This window comes from Actinia tenebrosa, unplaced genomic scaffold, assembly GCF_029948245.1.
Source record: "Actinia tenebrosa isolate PJP-AT-01 unplaced genomic scaffold, QUT_ActTen_1.0 PGA_scaffold0__85_contigs__length_37466705, whole genome shotgun sequence".
Classification (NCBI taxonomy): Eukaryota; Metazoa; Cnidaria; class Anthozoa; order Actiniaria; family Actiniidae; genus Actinia; species Actinia tenebrosa.
The window spans coordinates 4083108-4108163 of record NW_028292569.1 but is presented as its reverse complement, the minus strand read 5'-3'; the positions used below and the strand labels follow the sequence as shown (position 1 = coordinate 4108163).

Below are 25056 nucleotides of genomic sequence, written 5' to 3'. Positions count from 1 at the left end.
TTTGTTTGGTGTGTTCCTTTCTTAAATTTCTTCGTTTAATTGGACTTATTCCCACACTAATTCAAAGCCTGACAACAACAACTTCGCTTGGCAATCAACATTTTTATCTTTTTCTATCATTCCCATGCTACAGGCATGTTTTGATTTTCATGTGGCCAAAAAAATTTACAAACATACCGACAACGGTCAGTTATTAAAGGTACAGGGGGGGGGGGGACCTTTCTATTGGTGTCAGCTATGGAGCCAGGAAAAATATTGAAATAACAAAAGGCTGTGGTTTGTTGTTTGGCGAAATAATCGAGGAAAATCGTCGTCGAGAGGAAATTTTTCAAACAAACGCTAAAGACAGATGCATAATGAGTACGGCGCGCAAAGCATGCTAGTGAAACATCCTCCTTTGCCGGAGCCCTCGTTCTTCGTCGCTGGTCAGAAGAAGCGCAGGCTCTGGGTACGAGATTGTCCAATGTCATTAGCACCGCCTTTATATGCGCAAGATCAGGCTCCTTTTCTCCTTACGAGCAGTATTTCTTCATTGTGTTGATCGTTATTATCGTTATTCTTATCATCTCTGATATCTTTATTTTCAGCTCTTAGCAATTTCGTAGTGTCTTTCTTTATTTTATTCGCGTGTTGTTTTTCTTGCTTTGACTTGTTTCTCTACAAACATAATTAACAGGAAATACATTTATTTAAAAAAATAGAATGGGGGTATAAATAAGATAAAAAATGAAGCTGAGATTGGAAATGAATTCTTTTTCTCACAAACAGTAAAAAATCTTACCTTTTTACAATAACAACCACCAGTGAAAATAAAAACTATGATTAATGTGATTGACAAGGAAACCAAAATATATTTTATATCGACTGTCATATTTTGAACTGGAGCTGAAATCATAAAATGAATTTAATAGGTAAAAGTGATTTCAGTAACAACAAAAAAGCCACTGAACTATAGCAGCAAAAGCTACTAAAACACAAAAGAAGGAAAGACTAAACACAAGGGCAGGAACAACAAACAAGAAGACTAGTAAGAGACAGGACTGTCAAAACACTAGAAGACAAGCAGACAGACCAAGGCAAACAAAGATAATAACAGGGATCGAGTTCCTTTTTAAACTGATTACTAGAGTACAAACACTATAAGTGCGTAACATAAATACCACTAAATACTGCTAAATTATACTAATCCTATTGTTTTCTATTGTTTAATTAGCACTATTTACTACTAAGTAGTCCAAAGTGTTTCAAACGTTTAGTCTTTGTACCCTTGTGTGTGGCTTCTCTTTGGTGTAAATATTGCTTGAAGGTCTGCAACTATACTTACGAGTAGATGTGTTTCCAAAATGTCCTAAAAATGAAATAAAATATTTATTTATTTAATTGCCAAGACAATTTACTATAAATATTAATTACTAAAACCTTAAATATATTTTAGATTATTTGTTATCAAGGGGACTAGTAATAAATAGATAAGTATTTTATAGAAATGGCGAAGAAATCTCAAGAAGCCATTAGGCTTATAGGCTGAGTGGGATTTTTCCATGTTGAAGTGGCATTCATACAGACAAAATATTAGCATTGCAAATTTCAGATTTTTTATATCTATACACACTCTATGGTGATTTTTGTAATCCCCCACGCACTAACAACAACACAATTGTAGTTTAGGGACTAGTTTCGTCCGTTTATTAGGACCTTTTCAAAATAACTGAACCTAACTGAATAATTTCAGATTAATTGAGTTTTATCAGATTATGGAGGATAGCTCAGTATGAAAATTGCTGTAAAATAGAAAATTGTTTGAGATATTGTTTGAATGGCATGGGAATCATGGAATATGAGAACTTATTGCTGAAATTATAACCAAACATGCATAGCAGGAAGAGATATATTTTCAGTTTGGAATGGGGGAGGGGGTATAAAATATGTTAACAAGCATGGAAGGAAGAAAGTTATTACAATGACATAGAAAAAAAACTAGATGAAATACATAACTGAGCATATAGTTTTATTTAACAAGTTTCCTGTTCCCGGTACATCATCCTACAGACCAATGTATAGAACAAAAGCAAGCAGGAAGGAAAACAAGATATTTGATTTCTGGTATTTGAGATGGCAAGTTAAGAGATGGGAAGGACCCTTAATTTAAATTGTCAGAGTCTCCAAGCAGGTACTGCTGACACTGATATTTAATGTTTTTCATTTTGAAAGACCTTTACTGAGTTGAGCCACGACTTACCTTCTGTTTCATTAAGCGGCCTCCATCCCTTGGTGGTTAGAAATGGCACTGTTGACGCTAGGTAATTTTGTAATCATAACATATTAGAAATCAATTGGAAGAACTATACTCCCTAAGCAATCTCAATGGTTAGAGTGGACATGAAAACCCTCTAAACTGTCATAGGTGTTAAGGGAAAAAAATGTTTACAATGAATTGTAATACTCTAGTGTCGAATTAATCTTCTGTTGCTCAGAGGGCTATACACTCAACTTTGTGTAGAATAATTATGTTTCACTGAAAGTAAGTGGAGTTTGTAAGGAAGTAATAAATTGTGCGTTCGTAAGGAGTTTGTAAGGATTGTGCTATTTCCCTACTTTACCTCTGGTATTTTTAAATACTTTTACACTAAAATTAACAATAAAAACATCAAACAAAAATATTGGAAACTTTTGAGTGCTAATGAAGGATGAATATTCTGAGATGAAATATTTTGGAATTCTCTTAAAATAACCCCCTTCCCCCTAAACAATGTTGGGGGAGGGGGCAATATTTAATGACGAAAATTGTAATTTTTAATTATATGATAAAAATCCTCAATCCTTTTCGTTCATGTTAGCATATCCTGAGTACACCAAGCGGGAAGTGAAGGCGCATTCAAGAACCAACACCTGGAGCGTACAACTCAGTAGGAGTTCCTTAGGAGTTCCTTAGGAGTTATGAACTGCTGGTGTCTTTTTGTAATTCCTAACAACAGCCCCCTACCCCCTCCCCATCCCCCCTTTTTTAATCTCTTTAACATAACCCATTATGCAATATTTACAGGCACAGATGTAAGGGGAAAAAAACGCACAGATAATATTTACCTTTTTGGCGTTGGAAATCATTTGTTTGTCGTACGTTTAGTGTGACAGTATATGACCTAACTGTATCAACATCAATAGTTATTCTCGCAAGATATTCATTGGTATCATTGAGTTGCAAGTTCTTAATGATAAACCAGGCACGCCCAGCTACTAGATTTCCAACAAAGTCCACCCTCCAAGCATACACCTTGCTAATATTTGGATTGTAGTGTACTTTTCCAGTCAACGTGTTCACGTTGATGAATTGAGGATCTGCCATGCCCTGTTTGCTCAAACCAAAAACAGCAGACTTTATTGACCTGTCGTTGGTCGAGTTCCACATGAGTGTTACATTATCTCCAACGAAACCTTCAACACTAGGTAGCCAAAGTATGTTGTCCACTTCATCTAGTTGGAGTAAATAATACTTACGTCAGTCAGTTTGTCAGTCAGTCAGTCAGTTAGTCAGTCAGTCAGTCAGTCAGTCAGCCAGTTGGCCAGTCAGCAGTCAGGCAGTCAGTCAGTCAGTCAGTCAGTCAGTCAGTCAGTCAGTCAGTCAGTCATTCAGTCAGCCAGTCAGCCAGTCAGCCAGTCAGCTAGTCAGCCAGTCAGCCAGTCAGCCATTCAGCCAGTCAGTCAGTCAGTCAGTCAGTCAGTCAGTCAGTCAGTCAGTCAGTCAGTCAGTCAGTCAGTCAGTCAGTTGGATTGCCATTCGTTCGGTTGGATTGTCATTCATTCAGTTGGATTGTCATTCGGTCGGTTAGCGAGTTAAAGTTTTAGTTTTTAGTCTTTACAATCTGAACAAGTCACTGCGTGTTTTGAATATTTTGTTATCTATAACGAAATGCAAAAATAGATCAAGCTGCAGTAGACCGAACAATCACTTGAATCATTCATGCAAGCAAAAATTCATCTGAAGCGCTGAAAACTGTTTAAAATATTCATAAGTATAGAAAGGTATAGAAATGTATGAAATGGACCGAAAACATTAATAACACTTTTCATAATCAAAGACAAGGTTAAGTAAGCAGTAGACGAAATCCAACTCTCTTCCATAATAAATGAGGTCAAAGTAGCTGAAGACAATGATGGCAGTATCACATTAGTCTGGAAGAAAATGTTTGTCTTTATAGATATCGATAAATCATCTGCAATCCAATTTTCTGAATTATTGAAAAGCACCCACAAATGAACGTAAATGAGATATTGAACTGATTTATGAACGTCCGTGGGCAGGCAATTAGTACGAATACTCAACAATTTACTTTTACTTGCGGGTGGCTATATTATACCTAATTGTTATCGCATTCATTTGATCTACTTTTAGAATTTTGGCTCCAACTCATTTACCAACCATCTTCTTACCTGAAATACACATTGTAGTGAAAAATGCTGTATAATAGATGGTAAACCTATACATCTTGTATACGAGTACCATTTTGTTTCAAATGCTTAAAATTGGCTGCAGTTCAAGACATGTTCTGAAGAGTGAATAACGTGTTACAGCAGAAAAATTTCAACAAATCATTTATAACTCACGAGTCACGCGTTACATATTGGGAGTCACGCAGAAAACGTGCAAACAACTAAAGAGAAATGTTAATTTACCATACCTTATAATAGCTGAATGTATGGATCGACTACGATACTACTACTACAGCTAGCTTGTAGCTGAAGACCTGATTTCATGGTGAACTTTGAATGACGGAATGTAGACCAATGTACGTGAATTGCAATTGATAACTAATAGTCACAACTTGCTGCTGCAATGCAAACGTTGATCTCATAGGCGGAAATATCCGTGAGTTGACGAGAGTTGATGGAGAGAATATTACTTCTAAAACTGACGTTCAGAAGCTGACGTTATTATGAAATATAGTTTGCAAAATTAGAAAGAAAAAAAGTATATTTCATAATTTAATTTGTGTTTGTAATAATTTTTAATAATTTTAATATAACCAAATAATAATACAAAAATTATTCATATTTTGAAATTTAAACTGAATTGAATTACTCTAAAACATGAGCACAGTTTTAGCTTTCCCGGTAATTTTCTGGTAGCATAAAAAATAACTTGGTATTATCTATACTTTAGGCAATGTAAAACATAATCGGTTGTAGTTACAGTTACAGTTGCAGTCTGAGTTACAGTTACAGCTACAGTTACAGCTACAGTAGTTACAGCTACAGCTACAGTAGATATCATACAGCTACAGCAGTTGCAGTAGCAGCAGATACTGTAACAGATTCGAAATCAACGATGTTACCATTAAGTATTCACCCATAAACTGGGATTCAATCAACATTGCAGTAAATAGTTTCGTAAGCTTCCTCAGTATGACATGTACTTGCACAGTGGTTGATATCTGCATACTGAGTCTTGTGATGCATCGGTGGAAGATGATTTTGCACCAAATTTGAAGCATCTTCCTTTACTTTGAGCTCATCAAGTTCGGCATATACTATCTCTCCTGGGCGCTGATTAAAAAAATGTATAATATGAGTATAAAAGAATATAACAAAACTAAACTTTAAGTAAACAAATTGATGCTTGTCAGCGTGGATGGCGGTGTTGGTGGATTGGGGGTGGTTCAGTGTATAGATACATGTCCTAAGTAGTAGTAAAACTTTATTTAGACACGATAATCTAGTCATAACACATGCTCTTCCAGAGAGTCGTGTTTATATACAATATTTAAAACTATAGAGATAAAATTACAAAGTTCTAAAACAAAATCAACTTATGATTTAAATAAATTTAACAAATGTAATCTTAATTTATCCTAATGATTAATTGGAACAGTTTTACTTGATAATGAGTTCTTAAAGTGCCTACACCACCTAACTCAATATTTTCAGTATCGATTCTACATAAACTGAGTATTTGAATGGTAAAAAAAATTCATATGATTCGAGTGATACATCTTGAAGATATTTATATTTCCAATATGCAAATAAGTGTGATGTCATTCTAGGCAACATTAAATACAAACCTTTTTCTGGGGCAGCAAAATATCCTGTATATAACACCATTGTCTTACTCATGCTTTATAGAAAACTACTAGCATTTTTTTTTCCTCACAGTAATCAGTGTTGCAGTTTAAAAACGATGAGAAGCAAACTCAAATTCCTATAATGAAATCACACTCATTAACATATTAACCTTGATTATATCTTCAAGATGCATCACTCAAATCATATGAAAATCTTTACCATTCAACTATTCACTTCATGTAGAATCAATACTGAAAATATTAAGTGAGGTGGTATAGGCACTTTAAACAATTGCAAGCTTGATCTATCTCTAATATCTATTGGTAGAATATTCCAGAGAAAAGCCCCTCTATAACTGTAACTACTTTTTCCAGCGTCATTATTTGGCCTTGGTACAAGAATATTGTACTGAATTCCTTAGATTATGAGAATGAATGGAAGTTATGTTTTCAAACATTTTAGTCAAGTAATTTGGTGTCCCTCAATTAATTGTTTTGTACATTAAGACTGCTAGTTGATTCAATTTTCTTGTTTCAAGATTGTCTCAGTTTAATTCTTGCAGTATAACTTACCCTTTTCTTGCTTTTATCAACCTGTGCATAAACGAGCATAGCTTGTGGTTGCTGGTTGTCGTTCTTCTTCGACACGTCACTCTCTGCGTTAATTGACATATCTGGCTTGCATGCGTCAGTTGGTTTGGACGAGGATACATCATCGGGAAAACGTTTTTTGAGCTTCATTCTGATTAGATAAAAAAACAATACATAGCTTTGTAATTTTTTTCCAAACGATGGCTAAGTTTGTCTTAAAATTGTTGATCATTGTCCTAAACTCTTTAAGAAATTAGTGTCCAGTCTTCAAATCTTACTATTATCTCACTTTTTGTATTCTTTCTATTTTGTACTCCGTAAATCATTGTAAAATATAATTATCATTGTGATCTCCCTAGATGAGCCGTTATGGCTTTTGGAGCTAACAATGAGAAAAGATATGGTTAAGTAAAAAATAAATAAATAATAAATAAATAAATAAATAAAAGTCTTCAAATCCATGGCAATTCGTTAGAGAACACTAACCTTACTTTTCGTTGCTCCTTTCCTGAAAAAAGACAATGAAGCTAATTTCTAACTGATTTTAATATATAAATATATAATGCTACAATATATTCAATACGCACGAAATAATTTGAATCGTATCTGACAGAGGGAACGAAGAATGGATGGTCATTCTAATTGTAAAACCTACCTTTTTTTACCCATATTTTCTTTACAAACACTACCAGTATAGCCATAGATATGAGTACAATCCAAATAATCACACCAATGACCCCGGCATATATACTGGCTACTTGAACTCTAACTATATCATCCGTATCATCTTTATTCAAGACCATTTTTTTTACAGCTGAAACGCAAAATTGAAACATTAGACGTCGAATATAGCACAAAGAGTGCACGATTGCTTGGCTCGCAGTCAAGAAAAACATGATTTTTGACACGATACACTAAATATAAATATGGCAACCAATTTGAATGTCTATTTCTGGAATGACTATCCTCTCTTACATGTAAAACGGTTTTATACTTCCAAGTGAACATGAGGCTAGTCATTCCAGAAAAATAGTTGTTCAAATGAACTGGTCTCCATATTTCGATTTGTATGTATCGAAATAGTAAATATATTTTATTTACCGGCCAGGAGGTCCGGATAGGGGACAACTGTGTACGAGGTCTTGAATATACGGACTGAAGCCGTTAGGCCGAGGTCCGTTATCAAGACCGAGGGCACAGTTTTTCCCTATCCGGACCGACTATAGGACGGTAAATAACTTATTTATTGTTCTCCCGTTTTTGTTTTTGTTTTTTTACTTGTTTTTGTAATCGTTTTGTTTTGTTGTTTAGCGGCAAAGCATACCGGTCCGCGAGCTCGGGCAAAGGGCAGATACTGACAAAATACCGCCCGATCAAACAGCCAATCAGAACGCACGATTTCTTAGGATACCGGACTAGAAAAAAATGAAATTAAAAATTTTTGAAGGAAGTGTTGTTCGAGCTGAACACCAAATGCACGAATCGAAGAGTTTGAGTGTAGTAGTTAGTAACATCATGCTTATTTGTAGGGGCGGCCGTATCTCTTGAATTTGTGGCAAAACCAATTCGTGGCAAAACCCGATCGTTTAAATTTATCCAAAGGTAACAAAGATAATAAGCAGAATGGTATTTTAAGAACCGTTTCCAATACGCATACGATTTTATCTCAAATTTCTCACTTTCTTTTGTTTAATCAAGAACAAAAGAAGGTTTACTAACAAAAGAAAGAGAGAAATGTGACATAAAATCGCTTGCGCACTGGAAACGATGCTTAAACTACGTTTTCGCTTATGTTAACTGTGACTAATAATGGCCGCGACGTCGCAATGCCAGGGATTTCGATATATCTGATATTTATAAAGTTATGTTTTTTACTTTCCTTTATATGAATGTACCTTTCATCTTTGGTTTTTTAGTTGTAAACTCAGTGCATACTGCCTTCCCACACCCAACTGCATTTCGTGCATACACCTTCACATCATATGTTGTATTCTCATTAAGATCCTTGGTTACGCAATACGTAGTTTCGGTGATAACCTCTCTCGGTGGAATTGTGTTGATTTGGACTTTATACTCTATGACAGGGCTCCCTCCATCATCAACGGGACTGTGCAACTTGATCACTGCAGAAGTTGCTTTGATGTCTGAAACGAAGACATTCGCTGGTTCTACAGGGTCTATTGAAGAAAAAAGTAGCGATGATAAACCAAGATTAATAATAGCAGAAAGAGTAGTTATGATAATATGTTGATGGTAGTGTCAGCAGTGATGATAAGCGTCGATCGGAGGGCCCGTCTGTCATTCAGTCGACTTTATTATATGACGTTTTTGTCACTACCTTTTTTTTTCTGAAGGATAGTTACATCTCAGTAATTTTAATACAATATTATGCAAAGTCATCAAAGAAAATAAAATTATTTACATTTTACTGAGATTTCGGTCCTCGTTGTAACTGGATCCTCGTTTGGATTATTCGTAGCCTGACACTCATACGTCCCACGTTGGTGTCTCGTGATGTTTATGAATCTGAGAAATGCTTCACCAACTCCTTCACTGATTAATTTTGGGTTCTTTATAATTCGTACCCACGTTACGTTGGGCATAGGATCTGCAGCTGCTGAACATCGGATGCACAGACTTGATCCCTCATTGATAGGCGTAGTTAAAGTGACTGGAGTAGTAAAGCGAGGACGTTCTGGATCCAACAAATTAATTAATTATTAGTTGGGAGCTATTAAAAGTATTACTTTGGTATTAACGGTGTCCAAGTGAATATATTAATCATAAAACATTCAAGTACACTTAAAGTATATGCTATTTGGTATGGAATGCAGTCAATTAGTGTACCGATATAGGTCATAATGGTTTGTCACCCGATTTGTTTTTAGCGTTTAACGTTTTGGGGTAAACCAAAGAATGTGTACCTTACCCGTAACAACCAGTTGTACTTTACTTCTTATTGGTGATCCCGCTAATAACAGCAGACTACATTCATATAGCCGTTCATCAGCTTTGGTGACATTAGAGATGACAAGAGTAGCAGTGGACTCTTTACTGACTCCACCACGCAGTTTTGGGGGACATTTTTTGTTCATACCGAACTTCCATCCATTGTAGCCATCCTCGACGCCTATAGCTATTCTAAATCCACTTTTATTATACAGAGCCCACTCTGGTGAATATGGATCAAACATTGCAGTTCTATTTCTGACATTGTAATCCCACACAAGTCTCGCTGTACCTCCAACGGACACGTAGAGCTTACTTGGGGGTTCTCGAGTGAACCAAGGAATACCTATTGAATATTGTGCATTTATATATCATCAGCATGAAACAAATAAAATTAGCAAAATAAAACAGAACAACCTTATTTACGTAGGATAAACTTACAAAAAAATACTATTAAACATACCTTTTGAAAGAGTTACCAATGAAATCAGCAATGCAATCGTTTCTATGTAAAAATACTTCATACTTTATTGCCAATGGTACTTCAAAGTTGTGGTTTCAAAGCACGTGCCGGTTAGTAACGGCGTTTTCATAGAGAGCGTTGATTTGCTTTTTTATAATTTCTTAGTCAATACCAGAAAGGAAAACCAAAAAACCCATGCACTTTCGAATCTCACCGAGTCGTTCACGGACCAATTAGAAGTAGCAGAAAATGTATTAGTCAACTTGCATAATATTCTATTATTCTATTGTGTTCTGTTGTAAATTCATTGTATTTTTATGAATAGCTTAGATCAACTGCTTGCTACGCAGGCTCTTTCGAATGTGAATTGCATTATGAAATATTTGAACGCGCGCGCTGATTAGCTGGCTACCTAGTCTCTACGCTTTCTCCCTTGAGTAGCTGCTGCTTACCCGAGCACAACATTCCTTTCCTACGAATTAACCAATCACGGCTTAGTTCTCGAAAACCAGGAACGAATCGCGCCATATGGAAAGCAAGATGCGTCGTTAGAGAAAGGTTCCGAGATAGCAGCTAAGAAATTTCGCATTAAACAGTTAATGATCACCAGAAAGACGCTATACGAAAGATTTTTACATGAAAAACAAGATTTATTGGAAAATCTACCTACTAGATATGGGAAATCGCTTAAAGGAATAAAATATGGCGCTCAAGAGCATAGCCCAGTAATTTCTTCCGAGACAAGCTCGAGGACTTTTTGAATAACAGGGGTTCTAAGTTCCTGACATTTCACATAAATTGCTAACGCGACGTTAGAAGGTTGGCCATAAGATAACGCTTTAGCTAACGATTTGTGTTCACTTTTCACGACTTTTCTAACAGTGTGAACAAAACAAAACAAAACAACTTTTCTAACAGTATCAAATTGAGCTAGTCCTCGCAGTATACGCGAAGTAAATACCAGAACTGTGAGCGTTACCCAGAAGTTTACAATGAATACCCGTGGAAGTCAACGGTGTGATAGTGTCAGAATTAAAAGTTATCTAGCCTTTTTGCGATTTTCTTTAGCTTTACACTGCATTCGTTGTTTAAAATAAGTGATCATCTTCTTCGTTTATTAAAAATACTGTCAGGATTTATATTCGAATTCAATCTCTTAAATCTTGAGTCGTCTCGTTTAATTTCCTTGAGTCTAAATTACGCCTTTTAAAAAAAGTTTTCCAGTTTCTTTTTGCTTCTAATATTTTGGTACGAGCTCGATAGCAAGTACTATCAGCAGATAAAACAATGTCGATAGCTAAACTTATAAAAATATAAATCTTTTCTTTCATTTATGAACAAAGAAAACACTTATTCCGTCTCCAATAACCTTGGGGGGGGGGGGGGGGGGGGGGCATCAAACATTCAACAAGAACGAATTCAATTTTAATTTCCCAAAGATTTTCTCCAACTTCCACTCAAATGCGTCTTAGAATTATTTCTCTCGCGAATGTTTACAAGTTGTCAAATTTGAAACGTTTTGATTGGTTCTTGAAACACAATGACACTTATCTGATTGGTTGAACACAAAGAATAGGAAAGGAATGTTGTGCTCGGGCAAGCAGCAGCTACTCAGGGGAGAAAGCATTGCGTGACGACACTGAAAGCGGCTGTGGGGGAGACTACTGGCTACCGTGTTTATATCAAAGCACAAGGACACGCTCCCGCAAATATTTTACAAAAGCTATACAAAACCTATTGTTATGTTTCTGTACTGTGAAAAGCAAGAGAAACGCTCAGCTACGCCTCGGGTTCCTAAGCTTGCTTGTAGCGGACATCTTCTTTCGTTCAGTGGGGACATCTAATTCAGTAATGGGTACACAACGCAAAACGCTCGTCGATTATATCAGCGATTTAATTCTCGATAATCTTGATGTTCTTCAGTTATTTCATTCACAATAGACAGATTTATAATTACGAGGTTCACTAGAAATAAAAAGTTACAAATTAAAAGCCTATATCTTACGGAAAATCAAATATAATCTTGACATACCATATGGTGTACGTATTACGATCGTCTTGCTGCCTGTCCCGGCTTACATCCCATAATTTCAACTTATGAATATTAATAACCTACGCTAATTTGGAAATCAAATAGTTGTCGTCTACATTACTGGCCCCAAATGAGGCATTTCTTATATATCATTTCTTAAATCATTGTCCTGACGACAATAAGAAATTAATTTGGTTTCATAGCACAATTATCAATTAACTCAACAATGTTCTTGTGTAATTCGCTAACAGTGCTTCCTTGATTCTTGAGGCTTTAATCAACTCCTTCCAGCAAGCACAATTTGTGAATGGGACGGACCAACTCTGTCTTAGACGTCTTGACTCTTGCGGAGCGTACAAGTCCCTCCCTTGCCTTGTAAACTTCTAGTACACATGCCAGAGGCCACTGGCCCCGTTTAACGGTCTCGTCCACCACCAAAACAACATCACCTTTCGCTAGGTTCCTTTGTGGGGAGATCCATTTCTGCCTCAATTGTAAAGTTGGTAGGTACTCTTTGAGCCAACGGCGCCAGAACAGATTGGCTAGATATTGACACTGTCTCCATCGACGTCTGCCATAGTTATCAGAAGCCGTGAATACACCTAGAGGCATACTCGCTCCTGGACGCAGTAACAGGATATGGTTAGGCGTTAAAGGGGAGTCGTCCTTGGGATCATCACTGCAAGTTGTCAACGGCCTACTGTTAAGAATGGCCTCCACTTGCGTCATTAAAGTCAACAGGACTTCGTCTGTAGTAACTTGCTCCCTCAACAGGGCCCTTAAAATGGACCTTACAGATCTTATGATTCTCTCCCATATTCCACCCATGCTGCTGGCTCCTGGGGGATTAAACTTCCAGACGATTTCTCTCTGTTTTAGGAAACTCTCGATCTTCTGAACATTCCATTCTTGTAAAGATTTGCGTAGCTCTCTCTCACCACCCTTATAGCTAGTACCATTGTCGCTTCTGATTTCGATGGGTCTTCCTCTGCGATTCATGAACCGCTGCAACGCATTGATGAAGGAATCTGCTTCCAAGCTATGAGCAACCTCTAGATGTACGGCTCGTGATGTTAAACAAGTGAAAATGCATCCGTACCGTTTCTCTGTGCTCCGACCTCTTTTCACTAAGAATGGACCAAAGAAGTCTGTTCCAACAAATGAAAATGGTGGTTCGTCAGGGGTGAGCCTGTCAACTGGCAAGTTTGCCATCTGTTGGGATATAGGCGGGGCCTTACGTCTTCGGCAGTCAAAGCATGTCGTCAGCACACGTCTAATTAGGGATCTTGCGCTTACTATCCAATATCGCTGTCTTACAAGGGCCAGTAGGTGTTCTCTTCCAGCGTGGCCGTACAGTTGGTGATAATGTCTAATAACAAGCTCGCAGACAGGGTGGTTCTTCGGTAGAATTGGTGGATGTTTGGCTGCATCAGAAATTGGGGCGTTCTCTAAGCGGCCTCCAACTAATAAAACTCCTCCTTTAAGCACGGGGGCTAGCTTGAAAATGCAACTTGCCTTTGGTAGGGGTTTCTCTCTTGTGGAAACTTTGACTTTCGACTTCTCAATCTGTTTGCTCAAGATATTCACTTCCCTTGTGAAGCCTTGGCCTTGTACATCCTTGATAATTGCAACTTCTGCTTCTCGAATCTCTTTCACAGTTATTCTTCCTCTTGTAGCAGGCTTAACTTCAATATCATGCTTTGAACTTCTTAACTTGTTTACGAAGTAGTTTCTGAATCTCAGCATCCAGGCAATGGCCACCTTTAAGCGATACCAATCAGAGTAATGCTCGTACATTCGTTGCAGGAAGTTCTTTGAGTCCCTTTGCTGTGCCATATAGACCTGTCTCTCTCTCTTCACTTCTGGGTCGTCACTTGGTACCTCAGATATCTTGAGAACTGGTGCTGGCCACGAATCTTGGCCTTTCCATAAAAACTCAGGGCCGCACAACCATCGCCTTCCTTCGTCTCCTGTAATTTTCTCCGCGGTCAAACCTCTGGACGCATCATCCGCAGGATTGTCTTTGGTATTCACATATCTCCACTGCTTGGGGGTAGAAAATTCGTGAATGATAGCAATCCGATGTGCCACGAAGATGTTGAATCGTCTTGAGAAGTTGTTGATGTATTGAAGCACTGTTGTAGAGTCAGTCCAGAACGTCGACTCAGTCAGCGGCAGATCTAGCTCGGCTGTTAACATCTTATCAATTTTGACTGCTACAACGGCCGCCGATAGTTCTAAGCGAGGAATGGTCACTGGTTTTACAGGAGCGAGCCTTGACTTCCCGTTCAGGAACGAACAATGTACTTCCCCATTAATGTCAACCATCCGCAGGTACGATACGGTGCCATAAGCTGACTGGGAAGCATCTGCGAAATGGTGCAATTCATAGGTGACGATGTCTCCAAGGTCAGGTGACTTCAAGCATCTCGGTAGCTTCATATTTGACAGTCTTGGTAGGTCTTCTAGCCATCTCTTCCACTCAACGAGGTTATGTTCAGGGATTGGGTCATCCCATTTTAGTTGCTGTCTACAAAGTTCTTGCAAGATTAGCTTGGCTAACAGGACGAATGGAGCAGCGATACCCAATGGATCATACACAGAACTCGTTATGGATAACATCCCACGTCTTGTAAGAGACCTTTCCTTTACCTGTGTCTTAAATCCGATGCAATCTTTCTCGACATCCCATTCAACTCCTAAGGCTCTTTCCGTCGGAAATCGTTCAAAGTCTAGTTCCTTTACAGCCTTAGCTCTTTCAGATTCAGGTATCGACTTGAGGACTTCTTTACTATTGCTCATCCACTTTGTGAGACGAAATCCTCCTCGTCGTAGCATTTCAGTCACTTCAGGTGCAGTTCGTATAGCGCCTTCAACAGTACTTGTCGACTTCAGCATATCATCCACATAGAAGTTCCTATGCACGATGTTCACAATCTCATCATCAAATTCGGTTTGATTGTCGTCAGCTGTTTTTCTGAGTGCAAAATTCGCACAACTTGGCGAAGACGTTGCACCGAAAATGTGGACTAGCATTTGAAAATTTGCTGGCTGTTGACTAAGATCTCCATCAGGCCACCAAAGGAATCTAAGCATGTCACAGTCCTTGGGCTCAACCTTGACTTGCAAAAACATAGCTTCGATATCTGCTGCTAGTGCTATGGGCTCTTCGCGAAATCTAGTAAGGACGCCTACGAGATTGTTCGTTTGATCAGGTCCTTGCAATAGTTGGTCATTTAATGACATGCCTTTCCATTTGGCGGCGCAGTCGAATACCACGCGTAGCTTCTTGGGGGTAATCACAGCATGGTGGGGTAGGTACCACACTCTCTTCTGGTCAAAATTCTCGTTGGGAAGGCGACGGGCATAGCCCTTAGTCAGATGGTCATCTATAACTTCTTTGTATTTCTCATAAAGTCCAGGATCGTTCAGGAATCTTTGTTTTAATGTTGCAAGTCTAAACTCAGCCATCGGTCGATTGTTCAATGTACAATAACTGCTGTTTCTCCACGGCAGGGCCATTTGGTAGTGACCCTCAGATAAAACCGTGCTTTCCTGCATGATAGACAACGCTCTTTTATCTTCTGCTGACATGCATTCTTCGGAACTTAGTACTGCATCTCCGAAATCGGTCCTCCAGAATCTTTCAACTTGAGCCTTAAGCTCATCACCATGGGAAGATATGTAGTGTGCGTTCAAGCTTTGTTGATGCGTAGACTCAGTCATCGGTCCTACGATGGTCCATCCAAGGAGTGTCTTGACCGCATACGGTTCCTTCCGTTGTCCTCGTTTCTCTTCTAACGCCCAAAAGGCTTCAGGCGTATCATTGCCGATGAGTAAAGTAACTTCATCAGTGTCTATTTCAGGTATTTGTATTTCTGCTAGATGTGGCCACCTACGAATGTCTTCATCTCTGGGTGCACCTTCTGTAGTGATGTGCAATTTTTTGACTGTCCATACGGTCGGTATCTCGACGACATTGTCTGAGTCAAGAGCTGTAACTTCCAAACTCGCGGTTAATCCCTTTCGCTGAACGTTTGCCTTTTCGATAGTTGTCAACGAGAATGTTCGTTCGGCGCCTTCGATTCCCAGCTGTTCTATTAGGCGTTTCTCGCACAATGTCGTGTCGGATCCTTGGTCCAAAAGAGCGTAGGTGACAACATATCTCTGACCTTTCTTTCCACGAACCTTTACGGGCACGATTAGAAGACATACTCTTTTCTCCTTGGCAAGAACATCGACGCTGTTTACGCTATCAGCCTTGACGACATTATAATTTTTAGCACTGTTCGTATTGTTACTTGAATCCTGGCTCGGCTGTTGATTAAGGTTAGAGCTGTTCGGTGGATGCAGCAACGTGTGGTGTTTTCCCTCACAGGAATCCACTTCACACTGTTTTTTCTGATAGCAATTCTTTGCTCTATGTCCTCGCTTAAGGCAGTTGTCACATAACCCTTTGTCTCGAACAAACTTCATTCTTTCACCTTGCGTCTTCTTCTTAAATTCATCGCAGCTTGTGAGAAGATGTGCTTGGGCACAAAGACCACACTTTACCTGGTCGTTTAAAGTATATGCGGCCCTCGAAGCTAATTGTGAATCCTTTGTTGTTGCCGTCACTTTCGGCGTTTCTGCTTGGTGTGTCGCTAGGGTGGTAGCTCTTGGCGGCCTTGGCGTGTTCTGAAACGGTTTACTTCGGGGTCGCATTCTGTCCCTGGACGTGTCCTTTGAGTCCATAATCTGTCCGAAAACAGGATCATTTGCGGCCTTTGCTCTCTCAGACAAAAATTCGGACATATGGTCTATGCTGGGTTTTCTTCCTCCGCTTCGTATCACTCTAGCCTTCTCGAGCCACCTAGCCTTTAGGTGGACAGGGAAACGTTCTGCTATTTTCTTCAAGTTGTCAGCATTGTTCAAGTCGTCATAATATCCAACGGCACGTAGAGTTAATTCACAGTCCTTTAACTTATCGGCGAAAACTTGCAGGCCTTGTCTATCAGACGCCCTCAGCGGGGGTCCCTCAGTTACAAGATCAATGTAGGCCGTGGCTATGACATAAGGTTCGCCGAATCTTTCAAGCAATAACGTTCGTGCTGTGAGGTAGCCGTCGGTAGAGTCCAATACTACACAGTTCTTGATCACTTCTTTAGCCTTGCCCGTACAATATTGCAGTAAATAATTCAATCGTTCTCCGTTATCCTCAGTCTTTGCTTCAATGTTCTGTTCGTAGTTGCGAATAAACCTCCAGTAGTGTAATGGGTTTCCATCAAAGGTTAATAGCTCTGGTTTAGGAAGCATTAAAGCGTTGGTCATGGCGCTGGTGATCCTTTCTTGCTGCTTTATCAGTTGACTGAGGACCTTCTCATGGACTGCTGGCTTAGGTGGTTCATCGTTATTGGCAGTGTCGCTTAGACGGTTATCATAATCAGCGACGTAGAACTCGGGTGTGTTCAGGTCCAGCCATGCCTGTGGTGTCGGTGCATGCGCAGCATGAACAAACTTCGGTTTGGGCTTCCAGTGTACTACATCAGACCATTCTGTCGTCGTAAACGGGTTACTTGAGCTTCCCCTTGTCGGTGTTGCTAACGAACTGCCAGGCGTCTGGGCCATCGGGGCTGCGAATGGGTTAGTGGAGATCGGTGTTATCGGAGTTGCAAACGGGTTCACAGGGAGGCGCTGTCTAAAGTCTGCAACTCTAGTCGATTCCTTTGGGGCACTTCTTGGTGTGGAGCCAAAGGGGTTTGAACCAGGTAACACGTCGTCGTCGTCGTCGTAAAAATTGTATAGCTCAACTCGTTCGGCCCTTTCATAGATTTTTAGTTCAGTGTTTCTTTGTTCCATTTCGTGTTGAGCTTTTAGTAATGTGTGTCGACGTTTTATTTTATTGACTTGAATTGCCTCCTCTAACCGCAATTTCATCGTCATCTCTTCAATTCTTTCTTGCAATTCTTGCTCTTCCTTTAACTGTCTAATCTTAAGCTCGGCAACAGCTTGATCTGCCCTCGCTTTCAACTTTAACTTCGTTGCTGTACTTGATTGGGAACTTTCGTTAGAGCCTGCTTGGCTACTAGAATCGCAGGGTTCGACAAGAGGCAGATCAAAGTCAATGAACGGTCTTTTGTTTCGGTGGGTCCACGCATCAATTTCTCCCTCAATGTCCTTTTTAGCTTCTAGCTCTCTACTGTAAATGCCTTCAGCTTCTTCAATATCCAACTGTTCCTTCAAGCATTCTAAGTGCTGTTGACAACACCGTTCGAAGTTATCAAATGTGTTCAATATTTTCTGCCTTATCCTCAGAACGGTATCAATATCATTGAAATTCTCTGATTTCATCACTTCTTTTATATTTCGATAATTCTTTGTCAATTGGCCAATATATCCCGATCTTGAGCGTCTTAGAGCTTCAGCTCTCTCTTCTCTCACTCCGTCACAACTTTCACGATCAGCGGGCTTCTTGCGTCTTGCCGGCGGGCTTCCTGTGTCATCATCCATCGCTGCACATGGAAATTCGAGGAATTCACAAGCCGTACGATTCTTGTAAACACTCTTCGGAGATGAAATAAACGCTGGATAACTGCAGAATCAAGCTTAATAAATGTCCATCAGTCGGTGAATGACATATGTGAACAATAATGTAGCGGACATCTTCTTTCGTTCAGTGGGGACATCTAATTCAGTAATGGGTACACAACGCAAAACGCTCGTCGATTATATCAGCGATTTAATTCTCGATAATCTTGATGTTCTTCAGTTATTTCATTCACAATAGACAGATTTATAATTACGAGGTTCACTAGAAATAAAAAGTTACAAATTAAAAGCCTATATCTTACGGAAAATCAAATATAATCTTGACATACCATATGGTGTACGTATTACGATCGTCTTGCTGCCTGTCCCGGCTTACATCCCATAATTTCAACTTATGAATATTAATAACCTACGCTAATTTGGAAATCAAATAGTTGTCGTCTACATTGCTTATCTCTTGCTCAACTTCAGCTCCCAGCTTATTCTATTTCCGTAAGAGATATGTGCGTGCGATAAACTTACAAAAAAAAATTAAACATACCTTTTGAAAGAGTTACCAATGAAATCAGCAATGCAATCGTTTCTATGTAAAAATACTTCATACTTTATTGCCAATGGTACTTCAAAGTTGTGGTTTCAAACCACAGGCAGGTTAGTGACGACGTTTTCATAGAGAGCGTTGATTTGCTTTTTATAATTTCTTAGTCAATACCAGAAAGGAAAACCAGAAAACCCATGCACTTTCGAGTCGTTCACGGACCAATCAAAAATAGCAGGGAATGTATTAGTCAACTTGTATTATAAATGGGATATTTAGCCTATACATAGTACTCAGTTGATGTAATGTATTTAGAAAATCTATTGTGTTCTGTTGTAAATTCATCGTATTTTTGTGAATAACTTAGATCAACTGCTTGCTACGTAGGCTCTTTCAACTGTGAATTGCATTATGAAATATATGAACGCGCGCGCTGATTAGCTGGCTACCGTGTTTATATCAAAGCACAGGGACACGCTCTCGCAAATATTTTACAAAAGCTATACAAAACCTATTGTTATGTCTCTGTACTGTGAAAAGCAAGAGAAACGCTCAGCTACACCTCGGGTTCCTAAGCTTTTTATATTCATTAACTATATTCCTGTATTCATTCGTGAATATTATGAGTTTCTCTTGGGACCAAAAAAAAAAAAAAGAAAAGAAAAATAGAAATAGTCATCATTATAAAGGAGGTAAGAAAAGGTTAAAATTAAAAAGAAGAAAAAATATGATAATAATATAAAAAATATGTTATCTTATAGATTAAAAAAAAAAAAAGCTCAAACGATAACGAATACTTTCATAAATAAAAATCGTAAGCAAAAAGTACATGTCTTCAAATCAACTAAGGGGTATTATCTTGTTGCTTTCTAAAAGATGTACAAAGTTATTTAGTTTAAAAAAATCACAGGTTAGAGAATAAGAAAAATTAATTGAAAAAAGTCCATGTATTTTTTTAGATGATGGCTAGTAAACACTAGCGTGGACTGCGTCGGTGTTTCTAATAAAACAGTTATCATTTAGAATGATAAGTTATACACCGTAGTGAAAATAGTAACTGACGTTTCGGACGTTAGTCCTTCGTCGGAGTCAATAGAAAGTAAGAGTAAGAGAGATGTTTATATAGTAGAGGAGAGAGAAAACAAACCAATAAGAAAAAAGCAAGCCATTTAACAAAGGAAAACAAAAGGATCGAAAACAACAATAGGTGGGAAATAACTTAATTATAAGCGAAGCGTTCGTTCATCCCGTGGGGATTAACGGTGCCAAGTGAATGAATTAAGCGCATTTCTTTTGTTTTACGATGATTGTTGCTCCAGTGGGTTAAACACATACCAAAAACAATAGCATTAAGCTCAGAGTGATTAGCAGAGTTAAAGTGCCGAGCAACTGGTTTAGATAAATCTTTCTTGCGAATGTCGTACCACCTTTACGACATTCGCAAGAAAGATTTATCTAAACCAGTTGCTCGGCACTTCTTGGACAATCTGTATCAGTGGATATAGCTTTACTTTATTCTGTATTAGTTGGCAATATAGAGCAATTGGCTTTACTCGTAGTCATAGTTACATCACCTCGTAATCTCTTCTCTGTTATCTGAAAGTAATACATTTAGCCACGTTAATTATCAATTCACTAGTATAACTTATACGCTTTCCATTGAGACATGACAAATAACGTGAAAACACGGATAAAGAGAAAACAAAGCAAGAAATAAACAAATAAATAAATAAATAAAACAAAACAAACGCGCTAAGCGAAGTGATAAAAATTAAAATATAAGCAAAACAACGTAAACCAAACAAAGACAAAAACCAAAAGCAAAAAAGTACCAAAAAAAGGCAAAAGACAAAAAGAATTAAAAACAGACATCCAAAGTACTTACCTTTAGAAAAGTTTCTTTTAAATTTGATGTAAATATAGGTTATGAGGACGACAATTACCATCACTAAAGCACACGTTATCGACAGGTGGGAAATTGCAAAATTTCTTTCTGTTAAAAGAAAAGTTAAATGAAAAATAAAGTTTTATCGATTCATCTCACAATCCACTACCCTCAATAATGCCATAAAAAAAGGCTAATTTCGAACATTCTAGAACGCATGGTACTTTTAAGAGCCGCGAAAGAAAATCGTTATACTAAACATTTAAAATAATGAGATAATAAATAATGTAGTATTGTGTTATTGATGCAAGCTTAAAAATTGGTAGACTTTTTAACGTGCCTTGGAAAAATGGCATATACTTAGTAATCTGGTTTTTTTTTTTTTTTTTTTTTTTGTCTTCTCGCTTACTTTCTATTGTAGTTGATATTGGCCACCCTTCAAAGAAGAAAGAAATAACGATTACTTTTACTAAACAAATTACGCACAAACAAATATCATTATACATATATGTATAATGTAATGATATAGAGTTTGTAATTGTTTACTATCAATCACGTGACTTTTTGGAGTTGACTGGGGGGCAAACAAGCGATTATGACTGGGGGGCAACTATCAGATGCTAAGTCAAAACATATCAATACAAGTCCTCAAACTATTGTATTTGACTATTTTCACGACAACAAACCAGAAAACAAGAGATCAAAACAACCTCCAAGATTCTACAAGACATCAAAAAAGAGCTATTACCGGAAGTGACGTCTATTGATAACAACCTATAGAGGATTTGCACCATCACATGGCGACGGCCATAATATAGATTGCAGGAACAGTAAAATCATTTTTCATTTAATAGCTCAATTACCAAGTGGAAAGGGGTTTTATTGTTATGCAATCTAACCACAGATAGCCCAAGCTGAAATTGAAAAATTCGGGATAAAATCGCATGCGCACTGGAAACAATTCTCAAACTACGATTTGGCTTATGTTAACTGTGACTAATAATGAACGCGACGCAGCAATTCCAGAAATCTCGATATACATCTGATATATATAAGAAAACGTTATATCATACTTTCATTTATATGAATGTACCTTTCCTTTCCGTCGATCGGATAGGCCCGTCTTTCTTTCAGTCGACTTTATTATATGAGGTTTTTGTCACTACCCTTTTTTTTCTGAAGGATAGTTACATCACAAGAATTTAAAATATTATTATGCAAAGTCGTCAAACAAAATGAAATTATTTACATTTTACTGAGATTTCGGTTCTTGTTGTAACTGGATCCTCGTTTGGATTATTTTAGCCTGACACTCATACGTCCCACGTTGGTGTCTCGTGATGTTGATGAATCTGAGAAATGCTTCACCAACTCCTTCACTGATAATTTTTGGGTTCTTTATAATTCGTACCCACGTTATGTAGGGCATAGGATCTGCAGCTGCTGAACATCGCATGCACAGACTTGATCCTTCATTGATAGGCGTCGATATATTGACAGGAGTAGTAAAGCGGGGACGTTCTGAATACAACAAATTAATCAATCATTAGTTGGGAGTTATTAAAAACAATAGTTTAGTCCAATAAATTAGTGAATACATTCATCATAAAACATTTAAGCACCCTTAAGTATATGCTATTTGGTATGGAATGCAGTCAATTAGTAACGATATATGTCTTAATGGTTTGTCACCTATTTGTTTAGCGTTTAACGTTTTGGTATAAACCAAGGGATGTATATCTTACCTGTAACAACCAGTTGTACTTTACTTCTTATTGGTGATCCCGCTAATAACAGCAGACTACATTCATATAGCCGTTCATCAGCTTTGGTGACATTAGAGATGACAAGAATAGCAGTGGACTCTTTACTGAGTCGACGCAGTTTTGGGGGACCTTTTTTTTTTGTTTATACTGAACTTCCATCCATGGTAACCATCCTCGAGGCCTATGGCTATTCTAAATCCCCTAGTATTATACAGAGCCCACTCTGGTGAATATGGATCAAACAGTGCAGTTCTATTTCTGACATTGTAATCCCAAACAAGTCTCGCTGTACCTCCACTGGACACGTAGAGCACACTTGGAGGTTCTCGAGTGAACCATTGAATACCTATTGAATATCATGTATTCATATCATCCGCATGAAACAAATGAAATTAGCAAAATTAAACAGAAAGACCTGATTATGCGTAGGATTACCTTTTGAAAGAGTTACCAATGAAATCAGCAATGCAATAGTTTCGATGTAAAAATACCTCATACTTTATTTCTAATAGTACTGCAAAGTTATGGTTCTTCATAAGCCGGTTAGTAATTATAAGGACGTTTTCATAGAGAGCGTCCATTTGCTTTTTTTTATATTTTCTTAGTCAACACCAGAAAGTAAAACCAAAATGGAAGTGTCAAAATAAAAAATCCAAGGTAGAAAGTAAGAAGAAAAGAAATCCTTATGCACTTTCGAATCTAACCGAGTTGTTCCCGGAATAATCAGAAACAGCTGAAACAAAATTATTTGTCAATTTATATTATAGATTGGATATTGATACATATTACTAAGTTGATGTAATGTATTCAGAAAATCTATTTTATTCTATTGTATATTATATGTATGTTTATGGATAACTTAGATCAACTGCTTGCTGCGTAGCTCTTTCAGCTGCAAATTGCATTATGAAATATTTTACGTGCGCTGATTAGTTGGCTACCGTGTTTATATCAAAGGACAGGGACACGCTCACGCAAATATCTTATAAAAGCTATACAAAAACCTATTGTTATGTCTCTGTACTGTGAAAAGCAAGAGAAACGCTTAGCTACGCCTCGGGTTCTTAAGCTTGTTTCTCTCTTGCTCAGCTTTAGCTTCCAGCTTATTCTTATATCTCCGTAAGAGATACGTGCGTGCGTTTTATATTCCTTAATTATATTCCCGTATTCAATGGCTGTTTCCACAGTGTTACATGAATATTATTAGTTTCCCTTGAAACCAAAAGAAATAGTCATTATTCTATATAAGAAGTTAAGAAAAGGTTGAAATTAGAAAGAAGAAATTAAAATAAATAAACAATAAATGCGTGATATGGTAGGGGGGGTGGGGGGTGAGGGGCTAAATTAGTTTCTTCAGTCAACTCAACGGGAAAAAATAAAAAAAAAACATCGTTTTTTTCTGCTGAAGGGGGGAGTGGGGGGCTTCAGTTTCCCTTTGCCCCCCTCCCGGATCCGCCCTTGTGACGTTTCATACTTCACACAACCAAAATCCCCTTCGGTAGCTTTTTCGTTAGATAAAATTTCACTCTACTGTGTTGGTATCCTCAAAGGATTTTTACATTTTAATCTGAAAAGAGCTTTTTTAAAAAAATGTGGTAGCTTAGGTATGGAACTCCATGAGGGGTCTATTGCAAAATCCACCAAGTTTTAATGTATAGGTCATATATCAAGTGCGCATGCTCTAATTGTTTTTTGTATCTATAGGCTCAAAGAACCGTACATCGCAAATATGTATAAATCGTTATTTTTGTATTCTCCCATTTAACATTGGGAACCTATTACGAATAGTAAAACACGGCATTCATGGAAAGCAGGTTTTTTATTTTATTTCATTAGATTAGATTAAACTTAATGTAGATTAGTTGATTATTTCAAACATTTTGTAAATCCTGATCTTTATACCGTGGTAAAATAAAGTTTTATCTATCTATCTATCTATCTATCTATCTATCTATCTATCTATCTATCTATCTATCTATCTATCTATCTATCTATCTATCTATCTATCTATCTATCTATCTATCTATCTATCTATCTATATTTAAATTTAGAGAAAGGTTGAAAGCACGCATAACAAATTTTTAATTACTAAGAAAGCCATCTCAAAGTAGTTCTGTGCAATTCCTTTAGGTCTGCAGGAATCCTTCGAGAGCACTTTAACAGAATGTACTCGCCACAAGGAATGAAAACAAAATAGGTCAAAAAAAAATTATTTTTTTTTCTAAAAATTTTTTTTTCATTTTTAAAA

The 25056-nt window shown here is 37.7% G+C and overlaps 3 protein-coding genes across 3 annotated transcripts; all 3 read right to left on the bottom strand.

The window, feature by feature from the left end:
* Positions 1 to 495: 495 nt before the first annotated feature.
* LOC148913292 (uncharacterized) lies at positions 496 to 4546 on the bottom strand. Its single transcript, XM_089026024.1, has 6 exons — positions 4429 to 4546; positions 3085 to 3471; positions 2240 to 2296; positions 1325 to 1348; positions 782 to 885; positions 496 to 657 (listed from the first exon to the last, which is right to left on the bottom strand). The coding sequence occupies exons 1-6, from the start codon at positions 4499 to 4501 to the stop codon at positions 496 to 498; spliced, it is 807 nt and encodes a 268-aa protein (XP_088882150.1). The 5' UTR covers positions 4502 to 4546.
* A 459-nt stretch (positions 4547 to 5005) lies between these two features.
* Positions 5006 to 10131, bottom strand: LOC148913291 (uncharacterized). The gene is made up of 8 exons (XM_089029088.1): positions 10060 to 10131; positions 9577 to 9942; positions 9070 to 9342; positions 8543 to 8824; positions 7303 to 7461; positions 7134 to 7155; positions 6630 to 6798; positions 5006 to 5541 (listed from the first exon to the last, which is right to left on the bottom strand). The coding sequence occupies exons 1-8, from the start codon at positions 10118 to 10120 to the stop codon at positions 5359 to 5361; spliced, it is 1515 nt and encodes a 504-aa protein (XP_088885214.1). The 5' UTR covers positions 10121 to 10131; the 3' UTR covers positions 5006 to 5358.
* Positions 10132 to 11934: 1803 nt separating this feature from the next.
* LOC148913290 (uncharacterized) lies at positions 11935 to 19045 on the bottom strand. Its single transcript, XM_089026022.1, has 3 exons — positions 18949 to 19045; positions 12092 to 18881; positions 11935 to 12024 (listed from the first exon to the last, which is right to left on the bottom strand). The coding sequence occupies exon 2, from the start codon at positions 18578 to 18580 to the stop codon at positions 12365 to 12367; it is 6216 nt and encodes a 2071-aa protein (XP_088882148.1). The 5' UTR covers positions 18581 to 18881; positions 18949 to 19045; the 3' UTR covers positions 11935 to 12024; positions 12092 to 12364.
* Between the last annotated feature and the right edge of the window lie 6011 nt (positions 19046 to 25056).